Source organism: Mus pahari, chromosome 1 (genome assembly GCF_900095145.1).
Source record: "Mus pahari chromosome 1, PAHARI_EIJ_v1.1, whole genome shotgun sequence".
In the NCBI taxonomy this organism is placed as follows: Eukaryota; Metazoa; Chordata; class Mammalia; order Rodentia; family Muridae; genus Mus; species Mus pahari.
Window position 1 is genome coordinate 49,755,776 of NC_034590.1, and position 16,832 is coordinate 49,772,607.

The window sequence follows — 16,832 nt, forward strand, 5'->3', positions numbered from 1 at the left end:
AGGTTAAAACCTCAGCCAGCTTCAGTTCTTTCCCCAAGATACTTGAAATACTCAAGAAAGAGACTGACAGTAAACAAAGCCTGGAAAATGGAGCTCTGGTTCCGAAAAGTCAAGGTTCCATTTGCAAATAGTACTTGGTTGAAGGCAGCAATTTCTAAAGGAGGAAGGCCCTCACTGACTGATATGCATCCCCTTTCTCCTTGGCCTTGAATAGACTAACTTGACCAGGAAGGACCAGGCGTGATAGGTGGCTTTGTTTTCTCTCTCTCAGAGTTCTTTTAGGTAGGCTCTTCTCGCCTTTAATTTCAGGATCCAGCACCAAAGACTTATCATAGGAAATACTTTGGCATGTAACTTATTTAAAAATTTCTTATATATAATTTCTCCCTTATTCACTTACATGGAATGATAATAACCATCTATTGAGTGCCTAATAGGTACCAGGCAATTTGCATACATTATCTTATTTAATCCACACAAAAGAAGAAATTGTTCTCCCTCGTGCTCCGTTTTTTTTTTTTTTTTTTTTCTTTCTTTTTCAGATAAGGGATCTGAGGCGTAGAGAATTTAAGTACATTTCCTGAGGTTGAATAGCTCAAAGCAGAAGCTTGAAGATTCAAACGAATACAGCCTAATTTAGGATTTAGTGGGCACTCAGCTCACCTTTCTTACCTCCAGCTTTGTCCTATGTGATAGGCTAACTCTGGGGATATAGGGGAGTGGGGGCTGGGGGCGAGGAGGGGGAGACAGTGCTGCTGCATTGACCAGATCCCCTGTTCTCCTAGAGCTCCTCCTCCTCCTCTTCCTCATCCTGTTTTGTCAGACAATTCACATATTCTTGAGCTATGTGGATTATGAGAGAAACACAATTCCCTACCAGGAGGAAGTCAAGGGAATATATTGTTCTCTTTACATGCAAATATCTTAATTACAGCTCATAGGGAAGATATTTGTATGGAAATTTATGTGTTTTTATATGTTATATATTCCACTTGTCTCAGTAAACAAAAGGCTTTTTGCACTTCAGAAGGAAAATGGTGTCTGTCATGTTGCATCTATCATCACTCTCCACAGGCATGGGGAGAGAAACTAGGGACTCCTCACCACACTCCATGGCCTCCTGTAGCCTGCTTCCCCTCATCAGAATTGGCTTCAATAAAACATCCCTCCTGTTCTTGGGATTTTCTCCTGGAGTAACTTCCCATCTTGTCCCCATGGAGACAGGCAAGCAATAATAATGTCCATCCCACTCATGTACCACCTTCCTTGATGGAAGAGAACAGCCAGGTTTCAACCTTTCAGAGAGATGAGACTGCATCAAGATTTATCACTGGAAAACTGCTCTCAGAATATCATTTTTAGCAGAGCAAAGCAGGGGCACAGATTTCAGTCCACTGGTTCTCTTGTCAGTCAAGATAAACAAAAGATAATTAGTTGCCTATGTATAAAGTACACAGTCATTTTTATCACTCCAATCTTCTTAGTTTTTCTGAGGAGTTATAATATTATTTTATAGTGTATGTCAGTTTTCTCCCAGGGGACAGAGGATAGATAGGCTTACTTGGAACATGTTGGATTCTGGGTAGAGATGATGACGAATGTCAGTCACACTTCTAAAGAGTGCGAAGAATTACAAAGACAGAATGGTCACTGGTTATTGCATCGGTGTGCCACAGCTGGAATGGATAAGTGAGGAAACCTGAGGAAGAAATCCCATCAGCCCTGGAACAAAGCCAACATCCATCTGCCTGCCTTGATGCTGATGCCAGCCAGCCCACCGGGGGCCATCAGGGCGACAGAGGTGACATTTAAGGATCCCACCGGAGGTGTATTTCTTTAGAGTTGAAGGAGCTGGCACTTCTCATTTAGTTCTAAAATTCTTCGGACATAGAGGACACTGGGTGGCCTAAAATATACACTTCTAAAAATGTATCCTAACCCAAAACTACAGTTACTTTGTTTCTAACGTCCAACATGGCAATGACTTTGAGTCTTCAGCTGTGGCCTTCAAAGTCCCAGTGATATTCCAGTGGTACCTTCAGTCCTCTTCTGCTCCTTGTGGCACAGAGTTTCACGGTCCCTTGTCTGGACCAGTATGTTCTAACTCAATATGACTACCCAGGATTGTTCATCAACTACTCATATCAAGGAAGATGGATTCCTAATGTCCCATGTGTCTGTCTATCTGTCTACATATCTGTTTTCTGTGTTCTACTTGGAGGGAAAGTTTTACTGATATGAAAAAAAAATATTGAAAAACAAAGCACCATTCCACTCTATGAGCTGACAGTTGAGGTTACTAAAAAAACTGATGTTTCCAACATGACTTAATAATTGAACTGTGTCCTAGACCTTTATTCCTGCTCCAGGAAGAGTGATGAAGGAAAGTCTTCAATAAGCTCCCAAAGTCTCAGGCAAGTATCCATCCAGTGCAGAAAATGTTGGTGTTTGTATTTGGAAAGACCACACTTGTGAGATGGAGATGAGAAAGTCAAGGTGATGGAGAGAAATCCAGGAGATTGGTATTTACAGAAGACCAGCTTTGAGCATAGGCAAGAAAGAGATTTGTTTCATATCAATAGCCAACACAGTGGGCTTCTAACCATCACCGTAGTCAATGGGTATAAAGTGCCCATAATCAAAGATTGAAGGATTCCCCCTAGGACATTATTCTTTAGACCACTGAGAGCAAATGTCTTAAACAAGTTCTCCACATTGTTAGAGTCCACTTGTGTGTAGTTCAACTTCCTGATCATCTTACCTCATTATACTGCACATATACAGTATAAAGATGTACCGCACCAAAGCCTTTCCTACGGCCACTTTTGCTTTTCATAGAATGCTTGGGCTGCAATAGCTACCCCTGCTATTTCATTAGATTGGAATGAAGTACAGAATTTTCTAGGAAAGAAGACAGTGTCAGGGTGTATAGATGCAAGAAAGATTTAGATAACCCCAATTCCTGGAAAAATAATATGAAAGAATCCCCCTCCTGTAGCCAATCCTTTACCCTGTTAGCCTATCTTAGATGTCCCAAAGAACAGAGCACACCCAAAATTAAACCTCAGTAGCAAACCTAGATCGAAGTAATTACGTAAAAATATCTGTCTCAAAAATCTAAGTAGTTTTCTAATGGCAATCAGAAGAGGAAAAGGGAATGGAAAAAATAAACGTGTTTGACCTGAGGTCAAAGCAGTAATAGAGGATTAAGGAACTGGCATTCTCTTATCTGTGCCTCCCACCTATTGGACCAAAATGCAGCTTCCTCCTCTCTTACCATCATATGAAGAATTTATCCCCACAGAAGACACAAGATGAAAAAGAAATATAGAACTACAGACCAAACTCAACATTTTACAATAAATATGATGTCTTGATAGACACAGAGCAGTTAGTGATTGCAGAGTTCTAAATAGCATTTCCATCCTTCACTAGATGTCTATATTTCTACAATGTCTGTTATTTGGTAGATAATGAGGGTTCATATCCACTAGCTTTAATGGAGGAAGTGAGGTTGCAATTCCTACTATAATTAGCTACTGATTCCCTCCTTTGTGTTCCTTTCTCTTGGCAGTTTTGCACAGATTAATCGGCATTAGCATTTAAGTTGCGTCTCTAATTCACTCAAAGTGAGTATAGTACAGCACCTGTCTGCAGAGAAGTCCACTCTGTGCCATGTCTTCTAATGAGCACTATGCAACCTATACCAGAGATGAAGAAATGAACAGATATACGGACAGTCCAGGTACTGTGGGGTCTAAGGAGATTCCCCTGCCTCCTTTGCCTAGTCTATTCCAAACATTGCCAGAGAAAATTAACTAAGGTTTTGTCCACATCTGACATCTGGATTATTCAGAACTGAATAGTTTTAAAACAATTCTTTCTGAAACCTGGAGTCACAACCTATTCTCAACATAGGGGTTGGGGTTTCTTAGTGATTCTGCACCTTAGTGTTGCCTGAGAGCTGGCCTATTTTATGGATCCTGAGTCCCAATGCAGGCACATCAGCAGTACCACTGCTGTTAAAGGGGAATCAGTTGCATTAATGTGGTGTCTTGGGCTCCTGGGATTGTAAGAATGATAATAGAAAACTGGAAAAAAAAAATCCAAACACTCTGAAGTTGAATAAACAATGATTGCCATTGCTAATTCTTATTTTTGACAACGGTGCCACGGCTCTGCAGTAGGGAAAACTAGATGAAGGGCTAATGACAACTCTACCATCTTTGTAACTTTCCTAACGGAATCTAGATTTACCCCTAACAAACCGGATAGAACAGGATACACATCCTGTTTTGCTCTGTATAAATAGCAAGAGAGTGGATTCAAAGCAGTCAAAGAACATTGAGACTCAGCAACAGGGTCTGGTCACTAGAAAGATTCATGAAGGGTTCAACGTTTGACAGTCAGTGTCCTTCTCCTTCCTTGCTTTCCTGGGTCGGTTTAGAAGAACCCAATGCCTTAGACCACAGTGCCAAAACACTTCCAATGAAATCAGTATCCCTCAAGGAGCTGTCTGCACAGCTGCCAGTACTTTTCCTACTGATTAGCAGTCAGGTGTCCATACTCCTGTTTGACATACCAGGTGAGAAAGAATGACTCCCTCACTCTATGGTAGTTTTCCAACCAAAGTGGCATGGATTGAGTAATTGTCCAAACCGAGAAGCTCCCAACCTTATTTCTACCTCTGAAAGAACAACTTGCGTGATTAGTCAAGACCAGTCCTTGTGATGAGGAACAAAAAGTAAGCTAGAAAGCACAATTTCTGCCTCTGATGGGTAAGGTCTTCAGTTTTCCCAGGTTTCTGGGTGGAGCTGAGATGCTTAATCTGAGAATCCATATGACAAAGCCCATTGTGGCTGCTGAGTAAGACCGCTATCAACAACAACTTGTTATCCAAGCACACATTAGAACTCATCCACACTCCTCTTCAGAACACACGATCTGTGCAGTAGAGGAGGAAGGGTGGCTGTTGCTAGATGGGCCTCCCAAAATACAAACATTGAGCAAGGAACATGATGACCATCTGTAATTATGAACGTCATTTGACTTTAATAGGCATCACTGGATTTTAAAGGTAAAAGAAAATGCCAATCATTTTACAGATAGCTGGCTTTCCTCAGCACCCTATTGACCACTTGACTCTCATCAAATGACCTCTTTCCAGTTGACAATAAGAAACATGTAATCAAGACACAGAGAGAGCTCAGGCTTTTACCTCAGGTGAATCAAAATCAGTCACCATTCTTACTGCTTATAAAACTGGAAAGAACATTTTGGTCAAGCAGACCCTATTCTAGCCCCAGGTCCCAATGACAATAATGGCATGGCTTCCCTCCCTAGCCCTCAAGTTGGAGTAGCCCTGGACTCCTGTTTTTGTTCTGGAAACTCACTAGGGTAGTCTATGTGAGACATAAACTCCTCTAGGATTCTCTGGAAAGTTCTAAACCCAGAAAGGATGAAACTCAAAAGAAACAAACAGCCAGGCAGTGGTGGCGCACGTCTTTAACCCCAGCACTTAGAAGGCAGAGGCAGGNGGATTTCTGAGTTCNAGGCCAGCCTGGTCTACAAAGTGAGTTCCAGGACAGCCAGGGCTACACAGAGAAACCCTGTCTCGAAAAACCAAAAAAGAAAAAAAAAAAAAAAAAAGAAAAGAAAGAAAAAAGAAACAACCCATAAGAATCACTCTCATAATTTCAGAATGTTGTAGAATCCCTCAAACCCATGTGTGAGCCCTTAACCTGTGAGTCTCTCTGAATTTTGTGGAAGACCCACCCCTACCGACTAGGCATATTTGGTAGTGTGGGTGTGGAGATCAGTAAAAATTTGAAGCATGCTCAGGTGTCTCTTTAATTGCCATGGATTTTTTTATTAGATATTTTCTTTATTTACATTTCAAATGCTATTCTGAAAGTTCCCTATACCCTCCCCATGCCTTGCTCCCCTACCCATTTCTTGGCCTTGGGTCTATTTAGAAGAACCCAATGCCTTAGACCACAGTGCCAACACTTCCAATGGGTCACTAAGGCAAAGAGCATGATGGCCTGCATGACAGTGTGGAAGAATGTTACACCTCCATTGGATTCACCGGAAATACTGCCACATGTCCTGAAAATGAGCTTCTGTTTGTGTTGGAGCATTGTGTGTTCCCCACTTATTTGTTATAGTGATCAACCTGTATTATAAGACCTTTGCAAACTCTTTGCTCAGAATAGAAAGCTTTTGTATGTTAGCTCTGATAATAGTAGCAGTGATTAATGTTATATAAGTTTCACTCTGTTAAGGGAATTAATACCCTCATGTCTAGTCCATCCTCATTTCCTCATTAACAACATTAGTCTATGTCCCTCTTTCATTCCCACTGCCTTCAAAAGGATCAAGTGCTTAGGATGACTATAGAAAATACATATATCAAAGAGTCCATCATTTTCATCAGTGTGAGGAGACTATTGTAAAACCATAGAATGAACTATTCTACCATCAGCTCATCTTGTCCTAAATTGTTTCCATGTCCTATGGACTGCTTTTCTCAACTTGTTCAAGAGTTGCTAAGCACTCTGTCCCAGAAGTCTCATCTTGAAACCCAGTGATCCATTGCTAGCCATCAGACCTACTTTATGGTTAGAATCCCACTTCTAACCTGAAGTACACATCCCAGACTCGGGAAATCCAGATTACTACTCGCCTGCTTCTGCAGGACATTCTTCCCAGGTAATTCATCTACTTGTTTGGTCATGACTGCCAAAGGATAGCTTCTCAGTGGTGGGTATCTGTGTGTGGGCTCCTGGTCTGGTCTGATCCATTTCCTGCTTAACCTGACACACACACACACACACACACACACACACACACACACACACACACTATTTTCCTACATTGATAATTCTGTTAATGCTGCCTAGTGCTGGGCATGAGGGACAGAGGACAGCAGAGTCAATTCACTTTGGGTTTTGTGGATCACAGTATCTATCTCCTCCAGTCCTGCCCTTTCCAGATCTCAATGAACTATCATCCCCCTTCTCCAGTGAACACACCTGAAAACATGTCTGCTCTGGGATCTCAACCTGCTCCTCTTTGGGATGCCTGAAACCTTATTCAACTATAGATCCCATCACCAATCTCCCTGAGTTCTCTGAAGATCTAAGAAAGTAACCATGGCATCTAAAAACCACCTCTGTCAAAGCCCATTTACAGGTGCCCTTGGAAGCATCAATGAGCCATGGGAAGAAGCAGTGGCTGCCATCCAGCCCATTGGAAGAAGAGAAGAAATCGCTCTGCTGCTTTGAGGTGGGCATGTTTGTTTTTTCAATCTAAATGTGTAACAGGAAATTTGGCAGTTCACCTCTGTAAATCATTTGCATACCACTTTATATATGAGCCAGATGGTGCCTCTTTGTTTTAAGAAATTAAAAATGAAAAGGGAAAAAAAATATAAGGTGGATCTTATCTTTACCTCTCCTCCTGACCTCCTGCGTGCTTCTAGAATCTTCACAGAGCAAGCAAGCTCAGGCTGACAGACACACACATTAACACCCACACACCTTTGAATGCTTACGTGCATGCACATGCACACACACACCTAAATTATCTGTGTTTATCTACATTAGTTAGAAAGTTGAGTAGTCAGCAAGTTCTTGGTCCTACTAATCAAGAATAGTAGAGCAACACAAATTTGACCTGGGTTACAGAGAGCATCCTTCATGGCGTTCCATCTCTCTGACAAATCACCACATTCCTTGGAGCCTTCACCAGTATATACTGAACAAGAAAGTCTTACATAAATCTCTCAAATTTAGGCACAGCTCTATGCTTTGGAAGCAAGAGCATACATACACTGGCCAGAGAGAAAGGCAATGCCAATAGCCCACTGTTTCTATGGAAGTTGGAACCTGGGGAAGGAATTTTCCTTGAGGTGATCATCTTAACCCTCCTCCTTCAGGGCAGCTATATGAGCCTCATTTCTTTTCCAGTGGTCAGGAGTTCCTCTTCCTGATCCAAGAATCACATCTGGAAATGAGACTATCTCCGGAGCGTTCTTGCTTTGGGTGTAAGGAGTGCTGAGGAGACAGTAAAAGCCATAGTTTGTCTAGCAAGTATTGCATTACCAGTGCTTCACACAAGCTACTTTGCTCGCTTAACATAACAACCTCTGCTGAGCGAATATTTCTGTCCTAATTTTCAAAATAAGAAAATTGAACTGCAGCAATGGGCACATGGTGCTGATAGTAGCTAAACATTAGGGAGTGAACATAGCTGACCAAGAACTCTTTAGTTCTTCAACGATGTCTTCCAAAGAGGATAAGACCTTAGGGATATTTTTGTGACCTCAGGCATATGTATTCTTGTCTTTCATTTTTTCAAAATATTTGCAGTATGTAATTTTTTTCAGGGGGGGTTAAGCATACCTCAAGGCGTGGAGGTAAACAAGTATAAAGGGATTTTACAATCCATTCTTTCAGTGTGGCCACTGTAGATTTACCTACCAGCAGAGCTGAGTTTCACTGAAATAGCTATCCTTCTTTATTTCATACTTCTTTGGAACAAAAGACATATATTTTCAAGTCATCTAGCTTCAGCTAACAGCCCGACTTAGAGCTCATGAAGAGGGAATTCAAGATACCTGGACTGTGGACAATTCTCACTGACCTTACTTCCTCAAATCTGTCCTGACACCCAAAGAAATGAGATGGGTTTATTCCTTGATGCTTTCCTAGGAGTAAGAGTAATGTTAATGGCGCCTAGAGCAACAGTAAAGGTGTACCATTTGGAATGAGCTCCTTTTTTTTCTATTATTCATTTGTTCTTTTGTTTGTTTGTTTGTTTGTTTACCTTTAAACCAAAGAAGAAATATTAAGTACAACCCAAAAAGCCAATTTCAAATCTCCACTTGGATGTTCTAGTCTGTTATGGCTTCCTAAGACCTGGTAGAGTCCAGAGAGATCAATGAAGTATAATTAAATATCTTCCCTGCTCAGAAAAAGAAATGCAAACAAACAAAAAGCAGCAAGCTGCCCTTACTTTCATCATCCCTACAATAGATTTGAGTTTAGCCAGTCAAGAAAGAAGACTCCATTATACGGAGTGGAAGGCAATTAATTGATGCAGACTTCAGCTAGGCTCTATGACCCACATACCTGCTGAGTCACCACATGCAGGCTTTGGATATGCATGGTGGGAGAATGGTCTAGATGCTAAAGACTATGCTTCAGGTCTTCATAACAGGTCTTCTCTGACCACCAGCTTGTGCGTTTGCTACATCACGCCCCCATTCCTTTTTCTAGAAATCCTTGGTAAGGTGGGTGACTAAGGCTGGCCACTTGGCTGGGGACACTCCGCTGTCTCCAGATTTGCTTTATTTTGCCTCCTGTGTGCTCATGATAGCGTGCCATTTGCCGTCCTTTGGTTGAACCATGAATAAGACCCTGCAGCCATAAAAGCCATTTCTAAAATGTTCCTCTGCACTGTTACCAAAGTAGAATTCCTTGAGTAATCAGTGTCATATCTCAGTGATCAATAGTGCATCACAAAGTCACCAGGAGCATTCAAATAAATCAAACAAGTGTGTACTTGCCAGCTTCAAATCCCACCCTCCAGGATTACCACGCTCAGGCCAACAGGATCACAATAGTTCACAAAGTGATCATTTCTTTCCTACCTGGACCAGACAATTGACCCCCAATCTCCTGCTATGAACTGAATGTTTATGTTTCCTTAGTGCCCAAGCTAAAATAAACATGTGTTTCATAGCAGGAAAATTGCAGGTAATGGCATAGGAGCAGGCCTGGAAGTAGACATTGATTAGAGGCATTAAATCATTAGCCTTCATTAGAATTAGTGACCTCATAAAAGGGACCTTTGGAGATCCCTTGCTTCTTCTTCCAAGGAAGAGACAACAAGAAGGCCATTTGTGAACCATGGAGCCAGCTTTCCCCAGACACAAAAGCTGTCTGAGCCTCTGGAAAGTTGAGAAATAGTTTTGTATTAGCACACCCTCCATGGTCTATGGGATTTTGTTTACATGTCACAGATGAATACATTCTCTGTTCCACAATACTGTCCTTCTAACTCCTAAATCATAATCTAAATCCTTTCCTTAGGCAAAGTGTCCAAAGTAAGTCTTCCATATTTGAAGTTTTTCCTTTTATTTTTTTCTCCATGGAGACTTCTTTCTGTGTAGACTGGTCTTAACCTCTAGATCCACCTGCTTCAACCTTCAACCTCTCGAGACTACAGGTGAGTCCTGGTATGGGCAACATAAATCCTCCTTATTGCAGATAAAGGTATGTCTCAATGACATGACCCATCTGTGTGTGTGGCTATCAAGTTGTACCCATTCTTCTCTTTCTGGAAAAATTGACATTCATGGCCATTTACCTTTAACTTGGCCATAATAACACAAGAAAACTCACTGTTTCCCAATGAGTAGATTCCCCCCAAAATGAGAGTAAAGCATGATTCTGGAAGCAAAATAAGATTTTAAAGTAGGAGCTTTAAAACTGTATGCCAATAAAACTTCCTCCAATCATCCTAAGACCATCCCTCTCTAAAGTCAGAAATGGGAAAAATGCCTCATTTTCTCATTTTTCCAAAGCCTGTAGAATTATGTACTAGTTACTTCTAGTTGACTTTGATTTCCATTTCCTTAACGATCTACCTTTGAAACAAGATTACTCTCAAATGATCATGAGGAAATTCCAGAGAATACAACATGTGAATGAAGCTAGATCAGGGGATGGGTTGGACTATGGACATAGCACCAAGTTAGACTGTTTGGGTGTGAATTTGAACATACATCTATATGTATTCAACTCTGTTTGCATAAAGAATAAACTGTGAAGTAATAGGAACATAATGTGCAGGTTATTATGATGTATAGAAAGAGTTCAGTCTAATGTCAAAGAGAAAGGAAGAATGGCCTACCATGATAATAATAAGCTGATATGCCAAGATGCAGGAGTGGCTGAAAGAGAACTGTTGAGTGCATTGGTGAGCGTGCATGTGCATACATCTGCACCATAGTGACAGCGTAGATGGACAATGACAGACACGTAAGCAAGGCACTAGCTCAGCAACTGAGTCCTGCAGCTGGGAAAGCCTCCTTACCCTGTAGTAATCAGTACTGTAGACGTCTCTGGACATGCCGAAATCTCCAATCTTCACTAGTAGATTGGCTCCAACCAGGCAGTTCCTCGTGGCCAGGTCCCGGTGCACAAAGTGCTGGGAGGCCAGGTACACCATGCCCGAGGCTATCTGACTGGCGATGTGGAGCATCTGAGAGAGCCCTAGCTCCCCCTTGGCCTGACGTGGCTGTCCATCCACGAGGATCATGGCATCTGGCCCATGGGCCCTGTAAGGAGGAAAGGGGGGGGGGGAGGAGCAGAGAGAACTTAGCATATCAGAGGTAAAGACTTTGAGGCTTTCAGGGCTCTGGAACATCCTTCAGAAATGAAGGAAATTCCTTTCTAGGCTGCCTATCCCTATTTCTGTCTACCCAAATTATTTTGAGTATGGCTCTGGGTAAGACTACAAGTCAATTCCCCACTAAGATGACACAGATGTACTCAAAAGGTAGAGAACTAACTTTCTCTTTCACTAGCTAACCACTTCCAAGGTCTTCCCAGGTGTTTGCTCATTATAGAATAATTAATAAAGTAACCGCTAACCCTTACTATATGTCAAACACTATTCTGATAGTTTTAAAAACATTCGTTTAATCTTTCTAGCCTGATTTTTTTTTAAAAAAAAATTGAGGCACAAATATTATCAGAAAGCTCAACCAAAGTCCTAAATATCTCAAAGTCCTAGATATATGGTAGTCAGGAGACATACTGCAAATTAATATCTATGATTATAAAGGAGAGCTGCCAAAAGAGATATCAAGAAGGATTTTGAATAGCTCTTAAGGCCCCACCCCTTGAAGCTCTGATTGGCCAGGCAGTGTTCATTCATTTGCATTTATGACAAGCTCCCAGTGCTGATGCTGCTGACAAGCTGTCTGCAGCCCCCAGCTGTAAGTGGCATAAGGCTTGCTCCATACCCCTAACCATTCCACAACAGCAAAAGCAAGTCAGGATAAAGAAACACTTTGACTCGAAAGCAGAGGTCTTGGGAGCCCAACACTCTCTATGCTAAATTCAAGCCTGGCTGTGTTATGATAACACTCTGCCCTGTCAGATCGGTCACTTTTAGTGGTCCCTCTTTCCTGCGGAAAGCCCAATGAGCCATAACCACACCCAGGGCCCTTATTTATGAAGTGGAGGAGCAACGAGCCCTGGTGTACAGGGAGGCCCCAGTGTGCTTTACTGCTTTTCCAATTTCCACTGAAAGGCATCATTAAATAGGAACACACTCTGTTTATTATCTTTGGTGGGCTTCCCCTCTCCCCCTTTGGAGGAAAGCAGCTGCATCAGCTAGCCAGGGATGAGTAAGGAAGCCAGTTCTCACCCCAGTTTGCCAGGACACACTCCTGCAGGTCTCAAAGCTCACCAACCAGGAGACACGCTAATAGGCAGAATTGACCTTGGGGGTTAAGCGGGCATTTGGGAGAGCAGCCTGTTAAGTCAGTTCCTAACAAGAGTTGCTGTGACCCAGGCTTTCAGCATGGAGTTTTGGGCAAGCTTAGCCTTGATTAGCAGAGCCTAGGAAGATGGGTAAGAATCTGGGTACCCCTTGAGAATCAGGGTAGCAAGTTGACATGAAATGCCTGGAGAAACTGTTGACCTTAATTTGAATAGACTCCCCATGTTGTCTTCAAGAAGTGAGTCCAGACACAGAAGGATCACTAAATTCTTCCTACATTCCTGCCACAGAGAATCAAGGGGTGAGGGATTCAGTGCAAACAAAGCTTCTTGCCATCTCTATTTGTTATGGCTCAATCGTAAAATGTTTCCAGAGACTTGAATGTCTGGACATTTGGGCTCTACTAATGGAGGTTTTTTTTTTTTTTTTAGAAGGTTAGGAACACCCAAGAAGAGAACCCTTGCTAGAGCAAGTAATTCACTGTCACTGACGTGGAGGTATTAGACACTTTCTAACCCAAATTCTTTCTGCCCCACTCTCTACTCCTGACTGCCGATATGATTTGACCTCACACACCAGCATCATGTTTGCTGCTGTGAAGAACTGCACCCCTTTGAACTGTGAGTCAAAATAAATCCTCCTGTCCCTAAGTGGCCTCTTGCCAAGTAGTTGGTCACAACAGTAAGAAATGTTACTCTCTCTTTTGATTTGTGTTTTCTTATTCCCTGCTGTTTCCCCTGTCCTAGCCTTCACTCTTGCCTCTCCCTGCTCCTCCCCCTTCTGCCTTGCTTTCTTCATCTTTTCTGGATACTCAGAGGTACATGGGGACTTTGTTGAGCCCTTCTGTTGAACTTGGGATGGGAGGATCAGCTGTACCCCTGGAAAATATGTTGTGGTGCAAACTAAAGCAAAGGAAAGAAGCACAAGGTGAGGGAATTCTGCACACTGAGATGGGCTATCATCTAGACTGGAAGCTACCATGATTCATAACTCATATAAAGTAATAATATAAGTAATGATTATTACAATAGCAACTATTGGTTCAGTACCTAGCTACATGCAGGCATTATATACACATTGCCATGTAATGTTTCTAGAAACAACTCCATGAAGCACTTATAACTTGACCCAGTTATAATTAAGATAAACCCCATGTCTCTTATGCTAAGGACTGAGGTCTCCAGAAATCAATTTCATTATGAATTCAGGTTCTAGAGACTTAGAGAATCTTGTGGGGTTTCTCAGTATCTCCGGGGCCTTTTATTTGGAAATCCAAATCATAAGGAGAGACATGAAGACTCTGCCAAGTCTGAATGCTGACAGAATTTACCTAGATACAAATTTCATTTCTTTATCAACCATTTTTACACTCTGATGAGTTTACAATTTGATGACATCACATTCATCATCAAAATGTCTATAGTTGTGGGGTTTTCAGGATGAATGTAGGATACTAGTCTCATTTGACAAGTGAGATTTTTACCACACTGGGGCCAGAGAGTAAGTAGTCCTAGAATCAGGATTTGTGAGCCCCAACCTGGGATGCACAGGGGATGTATATACCCCAGGTTTTACTCTTCTCAATCCATCTGGGAGCCGAGAAGAAAAAGTACAGGTGTACATCATGAATACAAAAGATCAAGTCCATCAGTAAGGAGATGGCACATAAGAATGAAGGGGTTAGGTCTGGGCATGTAGCTCTCTTTAAAAATGCTTGCCTGGCATACATAAGGACCTAATGTCCATCCTCAGAACCACATAACCAGTTACAGCAGTGCACACCTGAGATCCCAGAACAGAAGAGACGGAGGCAGGAGGATCTGAAGCTCAAGGTCATTCTCAGCTATATAGTAAGTTTGAAGCTAGAGAGGCGAGCGAGCGAGCGAGCGAGCGAGCGAGCGAGCGAGCGAGAGAGAGAGAGAGAGAGAGAAGGGGGAAGAGGGAAGAGGGAAGAGGGAAGAGGGAAGAGGGAAGAGGGAAGAGGGAAGAGGGAAGAGGGAAGAGGGAAGAGGGAAGAGGTAAGAGGGAAGAGGGAAGAGGGAAGAGGGAAGAGGGAAGAGGGAAGAGGGAAGAGGGAGAGAAGAGGGGAGCAGGAAGGGAAAGGCAGGTGCCTTTGTTTGCCATCCTCAGACTTGCACTCATCATGGCAAGTATGATTTCCAACCACAGAGAAGACTCCAAAGGCTCAGGGAAATTGAGAGAGGGAGACAAGAAGGCTGTCCCATCTTGCTTACCTGAGGAACTTGTTAAGGTCTCCATGCTTCATGTATTCAAAGACCATGATGAGTGGGTCACCATCACCACATACCCCATAGAACTTGACAATGTGCTCATGCTGCAGGTTAGTGAGCAGCTCAGCCTCCCTCTGGAAATCCTTCCTGGCAGCCAAGGTGGGATCCTTCAGGGCCTGAGAACCACACAGTATTAGATTTTAGCAACCAGGGGGCAGAAAGCTATGTTTTCCAGCTGGTGGAAACTGTTCCCACATCCATCTGGACCCACAGCGAGTATGATCTATTTTTAAAACATCAAGGCAAAGCACACTGGCAAACCCCTTCTTCAGTCAACATTTTGATTCCTGTCAAAGGGGAGACCCACATCCCAGGCTCTGGCCAGTGACTTCAGTCTATGTTCATTGTGCATCCCCATGTCGCCCTCAATATGAATGGCAGGGGAACAAAGCTGTGAAGTGGAACTTGACACACCTGGGAAGGGGGAATTGTCTACATCAGATTGGCCTCTGAGTGTTTCTGTGTGGCATTTTCTTAATTACTGATCAGTGTGGGAGGGTCCAGGTCCCTCTGGGGATGATGCCAACCCTGGGCAGCTGATCCTGTGTTTCGTGAGAAAAGTAGCCTCGTGTGAACTTGGGGCAAGTTGGTGAGCAGCATCCTCCATGGGCTCTGTTCCTGCCTTGAGTTCTAGCCCCGCCTTCCATGATGGACTGTAATCAGTAAGATGAATTAAAGCCTTTCCCCACACATTGCTTTTAGTCATGGTGTTTATCATAGCTACACCAAAATGGAACTGCCATCCCAAGGACAGGCAGTGTTGTTGAAGGATAGTCTGTTCAGAGAAGAGCTCTTTGCCAGAGAAGAAGCCTAGGCAGGCACGCCCACACATTTTCCAACTCCTCATAATTGCCTTAAGGTCATAAAGTTAATTCAGCATATAATAACCACTAGGTAATCAAGAAGTAAGGCTAAAACCAGCCCCAGATTTCAGGTCATTGAGACTCTAAAGTGACTAGATACTGGCTTGCATATTCTCTCTCTCTCTCTCTCTCTCTCTCTCTCTCTCTCTCTCTCTCTCTCTCTCCCTCTCCTAGATATATGGTCTTTTCTGGTGATTCAGACAAATTGACCTGCCATACAAGTACTGCAAATCCTCCCTAGCCAGAGATTTCCTCCATCTGCTGCAGCTCCATTGGTTGAAATCTGCCAATTGCTTTGGATTCCCAAACTGCAGCGGTCTGAACCTGTGAAGGATGGACTAGATGAACCTCTCCAACTTCTCAGGAGCCACTGCACATTGGGGATGATGGATGCTTAGTGTGAAAAGGCTGTCTTCCCTTTCAGTTCCCCATTTCATATTTCTGTAGCTGGAGAACACGGGGCCAAGCCTGTTTGAGAGCCAGCCCATGTTCACACATTGTAAATGACAGGAAGAATAGCAGACATGAGCGATCCTTTGCTGAAATTCACAGTCTCCCCAGACTTCAGTAGCCATATTCTCCAGGGCCAGCAAAGCAAGTGTGACTTCCTGACCCGAAGCCCCACCCAACTTCAACCAGCATCACCTTCCCTTCTTTGGGAAATTTAAAAGGTTTCACCATAAAAAGTTCCCAATTAAATGGCCTACTAACAAAAATACTGGAAGTTACCTAGTACGTCCTTCCCATTTTCTAGATGTGAAAATTAAGGCCCACAACACACATTCAGCTTGCCAAAGATTGAACAACCAGCTTTGTGTTGGATCCAGATTCCAGAATTTTTCACCCCAGCCTATCTACTTGAATTAATTTGTTGGAGGAACTTGTTAATAGACAAATACCCTAGAGAAAAGCAGGCAGAAGAATGAAGTGATATACACATGTAACAAACTGAGCTTGGAAAGAGTGTGTGTGCTGACGTCAGAACAGCTACCTCCAGTAAAGATTTCCAGGCAGAAAGACCAAAGGTGGTAGGTAATAAAGTGAGATTCATTTTCCCAGCCTAGCAGTGATTTTTACCAGACCTAATTCTCCAATCTCTCTCCTCTCTCTCTCTCCCTCTCCCTCTCCCTCTCTCTCTCTCTCTCTCTCTCTCTCTCTC

At 42.8% G+C, this 16,832-nt stretch overlaps 1 protein-coding gene across 4 annotated transcripts in view; it reads right to left on the reverse strand.

Moving 5' to 3' along the window:
* Ntrk3 (neurotrophic receptor tyrosine kinase 3) overlaps nt 1–16,832 on the reverse strand; it is a 370,545-nt gene that overhangs the window by 40,338 nt on the left and 313,375 nt on the right. For all 4 annotated transcript variants that reach the window (XM_021200791.2, XM_021200784.2, XM_029531709.1 and 1 more), the window contains exons 14-15: nt 14,754–14,926; nt 11,104–11,347 (exon numbers count right to left, since the gene is read on the reverse strand). In XM_021200791.2, the coding sequence (XP_021056450.1) occupies nt 11,104–11,347; nt 14,754–14,926 (417 nt within the window). The remainder of the gene's footprint in view (nt 1–11,103; nt 11,348–14,753; nt 14,927–16,832) is intronic.